The following is an 8,309-nucleotide window of genomic DNA, read 5'->3' as shown; positions in this document are numbered from 1 at the left end:
TGACCACGGCCGTGGGGAGTCTCATCCATCCTCTCCTCGCCTGAGGTGGCGTGGCCACTCTCAGGGCTGCGGTCGTGGCGAAGCGGGGCGGTGGAAGGCGAGGTGTGAGGAGCTGGCAAAGCTATCCCTCCTGTCTGGTCAGTGCAGAAAGCGGGTGGCCTCCCCTCGGGTACAAAAATAGCGCTCCGGTGTGCTTTAACGGGATCTTGCATTTCCAGCATAGAGCTGCAGGGTGTGCCACTGCGGGTGGACATTTGGTTTGCCATAACTGTAGAATAATGAGGTGCTTCCCCCCCTAAGTAGGAGTGTACCTTCCACCCTGATTCCATATCCCTCACACTACTACTTAGATGTTTTCTCGGTTTCAGCAGTAGCGGCCAGGGGTTGGCATGAAACAAGAAAAGGTGGCAGCCATGTCCCCACTGTAGAACCTGAGATGGCTGGAAATTTGCTGGCCTCTGGCACCAAGTGCTGTGGGCAGCCTGGAGGCTGGTTGTGCTGGTGACTCACTGAACAGCAAGAAGAACAACCTGTGATTTATGTGCAGCTTTAATTTCCCTTCATGCTAACAGTATACACAGCCTTTTCTTAAAGAAGTCTGTATCAAGCCGTGATGCCTGGAGCAGTGATCGAGTTGGTTCACTGATCTGCTCTTGAAAAAGAAAAGAAAATAGCACTGGTTTTCTAACAAGGTCACATTAAGGTTTGATTTTTTTCTAGAGGGAGGTCCTGTGAAGAGCTTGTTTTCTGATTAAGGAGCAGAGTTCGCAGCTCAGTAGCTTTTCATTCTTATGTGTTTCTCTTGGGGAAATCCAGGTATCCCACCTCTTGAAATTTTGTGGACAATGCATCTGCCTACACATACACCTGCCCTTCATTCTCAACTAAAGACTGAGATGTCTTCAACTTCTATGTCTTTCTGGCTTGGTTAAAGCCCTGTGAACCTACGGGGTAAGCAAGGGAAGGAAACTATGCTGTGAGGAACTTTTTGTATGGAGCAGTGTCCATAGTTGGTACCCGGGGAGAATGAGTACTCCAAATGGATTTCCACAGCACTCAGGGACATGTGTTACTCAGAAAATGGAGGGTGGAGCAGTACAGGACCTGCACACTAAAAAAGCTGGCAAAGCAGCAAAGAAGGAGGCTGGTGGCAATGGGGTCCTTACCTTTGAAGATCCTCCAAGTGTAGGCACCTCTTTAAATGAAACCTTAAAGCTTTTACCAGATGAACTCAAAGCTAATATGAAAATTAAATCGGTTACTCCAAGGCCTCCTCGGAAACCCCGGCTGGAGCGTGCTGCATCTCTGGATGAGAAAAGCTGGAGGAGGTGGAGGCGGTTTAGAACGAGTCAGGAAAGTCTGACGGATCCCAATGAGACGAGTTCCTCAAATGGTTCGCTGCAGGAAGCATCCCTCAGCCCTACCATCAGGGGTAGGGCAAGCCCCTGCCATCAGTGCTGCCAGCAGAATTCCTTGCACAGTTCACCAGATGCCTCGGGAGCCAGTCCCATGGGGAAGAGCAGAGGAGGCACCTCTGACCTGGGGAAACGAGCCTCCGAGATCTCTAGTGCCTTTGGTGGCCTTCTGCGGGGGAAAGCATTTGCAGGCAGCAAACCCCGGCTGTCCCAAATAATGCCGGCTCGACCTCTGCCACCCATGGAGCTCAATATGGCCTCTCACACGCTGAGGACAGCTAATAGGATTGACTCAGATTGCATGGATTATCGACATTATTCTCAGCACAAGTTTGGGAGGGTAAGCAGCAGCTTGAGTGATACCAGGCTACATGGCAATGGGATGGTCTATGATAATTGCTCCACAGACTCCATGAAATCTACGTTCAGCCTGCTCACGCCCATTCGCTCCAAGGATGTTCGAAGCAGGTATGTCCCCCAGCTTCTTGTGGCAAAGTTTGGGGTGTGTTGGCAGGGAGCCAGCTGCCCTGCAGAAGCCTGCTGGGCAAAGGCAGGGAACTTCAGACCGGTAAGAAAAGCACAAAAGTTGTTCTGTGTTGTTTAACGTGCTGTGGAGACTGGAAATAGTTTGAAGATTAAGAGATTAGTACAGATAGTCTATATTTGCTCCTTTCAGCTGGGCGTTGTTTTTTAAGTATAAGTTTGATTTGCTGTCAGCTTGCTTGTAATATTTAAGAAATTTGTTTTCAAAATTAAGAAACAATAGCTGCGCATGCTAACAGTTGGGAATAACTTTTTTTTTTTTAATCTAAAAGTACGTTGGGCTTGAACTGAAATGTTAAATGGCAGGAAAAAAATGCAAATATTTTAGCTTGAAACTAACTATCATGCAGTACACGCAGTACTATCACAATCCTGTAATGTGCTGAGGGTTCTCTGCAGATGTTGAGCTTGTTTGGCTTCTGGCAGGAATCAAATCATGTACTGTGAACTCTTCAGTGCCCCATAGGAGCTCATCTCCCCAGCTTTTCCAGGAATCTCTTGAGGAAGAGTGTGATTCCACTCAGATTTCAGCACTTTCTTCTAGTGTGGCCCTGACCTCTTGCTCTGGTTGCTTATTTGTCTTCATTCTTACTTAAGTTTAGATTATTGATTGGAGGGAACTGAGGTGGGTATATTAATGTGCTTGCCAGTGTAATGAATCCTCTTCTTGTATTGGCTGCAAACCTGCTATTTGTGAAGACCTGCCAGCACACAGCACAAACACTGCAATGAGTATTACTGATAATACTGCAGGTCAGGAAATATGTTAAAAGGTAAAGGATACCGAGTACGCAGCTAAAGGTTGTATGTTATCGATACACAACAGTCTGAAGACCTTGAGGGATCATTGTGATCATTGACCCAAAGAGTGGGAGTCAGTGGTACTGGGGAAAATAATTCTGAAAGATAGATTAAGGTGGTACTAGCTCATAAAAAAGCCCCAAAGATAGACTATTACTTGTTTGCCATGATGGTTTTTCTTTCACTTCCCTCTGCAAAGCTGTTGTAGTCAGGTGAGCAGCTGGGTAGACTAGTGGGTTGCACAGCACTCCCTGAGATCATGCTGTTGTCACTATTTGCAGAGCTTAAGCAAGATTGAAAATGCTTATTCAACTTGCAGTCCTTTTGCCAATACCCCTTGCTTTTGTAAGCAGCATGCTTTGGAGAGGAAGGTGGTGTGAGACAGATCTATCCTTTTAAAATGTGGTATTCTTTTAGACCTCAGACTCAATAAATCATTTCCTTGAAAGCTAATTTGATGAGCTGAATTGAAGGAAGAATGTGAGTTTGAATCCTTGATTAGGATCAACTTGGTGCCAGAGCACTGGGAATGGTGTAGCTATTTTCATGTTTTAAGTAAACTGAGCTGCTTCAGGATACTCAAATATCAAACCAATCTCTTCATTTTGTGTCTGCGGTAAGTACTAGGGGGATTGAAGACTTTGGATGGCTTCAGTCTTCTCATCACAGAATGTGTGCAGCATTAGCCTCATCATCATACTTAGGTCCTGACTTTGAAAAGGCCAGTTTATTATAGTAGTTTTGTTTTCTTGCATATGACCCAGGAACTTTCCATAAGGGTTGGAACTTTATAAGGAACTTCAGGCAATCGGAACACTATATAAATACTAAATGTTATTTTCTTGAGCTAAAGGTATGTTCTTGATTAACTCAAGATTCAAGCATTACAAATCATTATTCCAACTGTCATGCCATTTCCTTAGATGTCTTTCATTGGCCTTCTGTTCACAGAAGCTATTTGGAAGGCAGCCTTCTGGCGACTGGTGCCTTACTGGGAGCAGAAGAACTTAGCAGATATTTCCCTGATCGGAATATTGGAATTTTTGTGGCCACCTGGAACATGCAGGGTCAGAAGGTATGTGCACATAAGTCTCCACAGGTCTTTTGGCAGTGGCAAGTTTACCCCATCTTTACTGCAAGGACTGGTGTGATGTGTTTTTTCTGTTCATGACTATGTTCCTCATCAATCTGGGTTCATTGTCTTTACCAAATTACAAGGCCTTCTCACGCATGTTCATCTCATGCAGGTTCATCTTAGTGATAGAGTCACTGTAACAGGGTTCCTCAGATACTAGGTATGAAAACAGTGAGCTTTCTAGTGCCACTCTGGCTTTTTGTGGCAGCTCCTTTACGCTCCGTTGCAGTTAGGGTCATATGAAGACAGCTGACGATTTAGTGCTTATGACGAGAACATCTCTGATAAAGAACACGGCCTCCTGCCTACATCTTTACGTAGCCTAGGAATTCAAGATCAATTCTACCAGGTGACTGAGAAGCTGTGCTTGGGAGAACACAAGCAACCCCTGGGGTGTTCAGGGGTTTACCAAGCCTATGGTAAAAAGCAAGCATCACAGGAAACTAGAAACATCACATTACTGGCCCACATGGCTGAACTGAGGAGTCTTGGTTTTTGCTGGAGCAACAGCAGTTGAAGTCTGCTTTTGAGACGGAATCTTTTTAGTATTATCACTTAACCTATTTTTGAAGCCTGATTTGTTTGCATATGCTGTGGAACTTGTAGCTTATCCTGGACTTTTATTGAACTTTTCTAGTAAATCTTTGCATAACTAATATTGCTATTTTTATCTTTTTTCTTTTTTTTTTTAAATAATAGGAGCTTCCAGTGAATCTGGATGACTTCTTATTACCAACAGATCCTGACTATGCCCAGGACATGTATGTCATCGGGGTTCAAGAAGGCTGTCCAGACAGGTAGCAAAAACAATGTAATGAACCATTCTCTTTTATTGTTAACTAATTACTTTGTTTTTAATTAGTCTGGAAATAGTCTCCATCATAGTCTTAGTATTTTCAATAAATAACCCATTTAGTAAGACTCTGAATTCCATTGCATGAGCACTTGGGGAAACGGGTTTTAGAGTAAAATGTCACAAAAGTCTGTAAATACAGAACTTGGTCCTGTTGTCGGGGCAGCTAATAAATAGCAAAACTCCCATCTGATTTCTGTGTGCGTCTGACCATAGATGTGAGTAGGCTGTGAGCTAACTCACGGGCTGGCCGTAGCAGCCACGTGCTCATTAGTAGTACATTGCTGCAGATTTCTAGTCTGTCTGAGACTGACCAACCCTAGAAGAACAGGTTGAAGCCTCATGTCAGACTGCTTTTTTTAGGGAATCTTGCCTGTGGGACTCTCTTTTTCTCAGATTTGCAAGCTGCTCGCAGCAGTGGCAGTAATACTCTCTCACCAACATGCAAAGTGTGCTGCATGGCATGTGTGGAGTTACACATCAAACCAATCAGCCTTCACTGCAGCATCGCTGTGCAATGGAGGTTTTGCTTATACTTCCTTGATGTTCTTTATCAGAAGGATTGCTCTGTTTTCACAATGCTGATTTCCTTTATTGTCTCTTGTACTGTCCTTGTGATCCAGCTGTTGTTCTTTCCTGCAGAAGAGAGTGGGAGATCCGCCTGCAAGAGACGCTAGGTCCCCACTACGTCATGCTCTACTCTGCTGCACATGGGGTGCTGTACATGTCAGTCTTCATTCGGAGGGACCTGATCTGGTTCTGCTCAGGTGTGTGGTCTAGTAAGAGCTGGAGAGTGGGGAGGTGAAAGGACTGCTGCCGTCAGGTGTCTTGTCCTTTTCTCCAGGGCTGTCCCTCACTTGATTTTCCTGCTCACTGTCTCTAGAGGCTTTTCACTAACAGCAGCTTCTTTTTCTCCTTCCAGAAGTGGAGTATGCCACAGTGACAACTCGAATCGTATCTCAGATCAAAACCAAGGGAGCTCTGGGAATCTGCTTCACATTTTTTGGGACCTCCTTTCTCTTCATCACCTCCCACTTCACATGTGAGACAATTACAATCTTGTTAAAGTGTCCTGATTGAGGGAGCATGGCGAGGGGGGTCGCTTTACAAAGGTAAAACTGCAGTGGGGTAGAGGAGCAGGACAGCCTGAAGTCAAAGCTCAGGATAGCTGAGCTGAGAACAGTAACAGAGGGGTTTTTTTGCGTAGCAAACTTAACAAAAAAACTTTATTTAGAAAATGAAAAATGAACCTGCACATTTGTATCCCTTTTCCCACACTTTCTGTCATTATTTTTCAGTCTGCATGCTCCCTGCATCAGAGTGTTACACTTGACATGTGGAAAATGTCTGATGTCCTTTGGAAGCTCCTGTTATAACCAAAAATGGTAATTGAAGGGAAATGATGCCATTTCTGTCTTTCAGCTGGGGACAGTAAGGTGAATGAGAGGAAACTGGACTACAATAAAACCATTCAAGCCCTTACACTTCCCAAGAACGTTCCAGACACAAACCCGTATCGATCCAGTTCTAGTAAGTGTGAAACCATGCTTGTGTGGGAGCCCAAATGAACAGAGTTTGTTCATTGTCTTTCAGTCTACACTAAGGAAGAGAGAATGAGACTGCTAATTTGAGACAGCATAAAAAGACTCCACAGGTCTTTTTGTCTGAGAATGGTTATTATTCACATGATTTTTTTTTTTTAGCTGGGGCATAATTTTAGGGGGAATTTGAGAGAAAAAGTTGCTGTGAAGGGGGAGAGAGAAAATTCAAAAGGAATTTTAATGTGATGTATTTTTTGTCAGAATGGCAATAAGATAATTTCGGTGTAATTTTTATCAATATTATGGATGTATTTCACTTTCCGAGTGTTTTCTAGAGCTAGCAGAAATTACTTTAATTCAAAACTTAGAGAAAGAATGTGATTTCAGTTTGCATATACACAGGTCAGAGTATTGTTTGCCAAATTCCAATATTGTTTCTTAATACTGTGGTGTTAACATGACAACTAGACATATAAGCCCTTTTTCTAGAAAGATGAATTTACCCTTTACTCAGCATTAGGTTTCTGTGGTCAAACTATTTTTAGGTCACATAGATAGTTTGGTCTCTTTTCAGCTTTTTCTATGATTTTTTAAAAATTTCTGTTCTGTTTTCTACTGTTTTTTCATGACCACATTCTAGGATGGTCACAGTCAGGAAACCTGCTCACGTATTATATCTCCTTGGTAGTAAAAAGAAAGAATTTTTGCCTGTTCCTTGAACATATCTAGCAGCACTCTCAGTAAGCTATGTATCGTATGGTTCTCATTTCAAAAGAATTGAGTTTTATTTTAATGATATAAAGTATATCATATATACATCATATACTTTAATTTTCCTCAAAAGTCAAGAGGAGATTCAGGAAAGAAAACTTGGGGATTTTTTTTTTTTTTTTTGCTTTCAGAACTTTTCAGGATGTTTACCTCTATACTGACACTTCTGGCTTGAATTTGCAGGTGATGTCACAACTCGGTTTGATGAAGTATTCTGGTTTGGTGACTTCAACTTCCGACTGAATAAGGATCGTGAGACCGTGGATTCCATCTTGAACCAGAACCCAGAAACAGACATGTCCAAGCTACTGGCATATGACCAGCTTACTAGTGAAATGAGTAGGGGTGAGGGACAGCTATTTTTCTCCTTAGTCTCCAGGAATAAAGATATCTACACACAGAAATAATTACAACCAAATCCCTATTTCCTAGAGATCTTTCCTGCTTTCCCTTATTAAGTTCCCTAAAAAGGGAAGTCAACAGTTGTCAAATCCAGTGGCAGTCTGTACAAGGGACTTCTCGTGTCACAGTGTCTAGGGCATTTAGATTTTAATAGCTAGCATTTGCAAAGCATCATGAGCTTTCAGTGGAAGAAGTGCATGCACCAAGTGTTCTTTGTTTAAATAGCTACTGGCTAAGTAGCCACTGGCTATTTGTTATCTGCACTATGTAAGAACTTGAGCTTGCTCCCTTTCTGGAGCCCAAGCCCAGGTTTTTCTAGCCATGTATGTACATGGCTGTTGTTTCTAGCCAGCATTAGTTATGCAGTGTTGAATAAATGCAGAAAGTGTGCTGGGTTCTTAGGAAGGAGGAATTTGTTGTTCATGCTGTTCTCCCCTTTGATTACAGGGTCTATTTTCAAAGGATTCCAAGAGGCTGACATTCATTTCCGTCCTTCCTACAAGTTTGACATAGGAAAGGACAGCTATGACACCACTTCCAAACAAAGGACTCCTTCCTACACGGTAAGGGATGATTTCAGAGCAGCACGCTTGGAAGGGCTGCTCAGCCTCCCATCTGTCTCCAAAGGGGATTCTCACCTGCGAGAAAAAGCTCCCTTGCCACAGTTGGTCTGTATGAGATACAGTTGTGCTGAGATTTGTTGCTTAAGGGGGCATTTGTTGCAACAGGGTATGTGGAACTGGTTTGGAAGAAAGGATTGTTGAATCTGTGAGCACAAGGAGAGTTTGGCACAGGCTGCTAATCTTATTTTCTGTGCCTTACGTCCTGTTCCAGTGCATTCTCCCTTG

General features: G+C 43.2%; 1 protein-coding gene across 1 annotated transcript in view; it reads left to right on the top strand.

The window, feature by feature from the left end:
• The first annotated feature begins 1,026 nt into the window (after window positions 1-1,026).
• Window positions 1,027-8,309, top strand: part of INPP5E (inositol polyphosphate-5-phosphatase, 72 kDa) — a 9,170-nt gene continuing 1,887 nt past the window's right edge. The window contains exons 1-8 of the mRNA XM_010287876.1: window positions 1,027-1,883; window positions 3,711-3,834; window positions 4,594-4,691; window positions 5,390-5,514; window positions 5,670-5,789; window positions 6,170-6,277; window positions 7,243-7,404; window positions 7,909-8,024. Coding sequence (XP_010286178.1) covers window positions 1,027-1,883; window positions 3,711-3,834; window positions 4,594-4,691; window positions 5,390-5,514; window positions 5,670-5,789; window positions 6,170-6,277; window positions 7,243-7,404; window positions 7,909-8,024 — 1,710 coding nt within the window. The remainder of the gene's footprint in view (window positions 1,884-3,710; window positions 3,835-4,593; window positions 4,692-5,389; window positions 5,515-5,669; window positions 5,790-6,169; window positions 6,278-7,242; window positions 7,405-7,908; window positions 8,025-8,309) is intronic.

The sequence above is a fragment of the Phaethon lepturus genome, unplaced genomic scaffold, assembly GCF_000687285.1.
Source record: "Phaethon lepturus isolate BGI_N335 unplaced genomic scaffold, ASM68728v1 scaffold38515, whole genome shotgun sequence".
Taxonomy (NCBI): Eukaryota; Metazoa; Chordata; class Aves; order Phaethontiformes; family Phaethontidae; genus Phaethon; species Phaethon lepturus.
The sequence above is the reverse complement of the archived record's forward strand: the minus strand, read 5'-3'. Positions and strand labels throughout refer to the sequence as shown.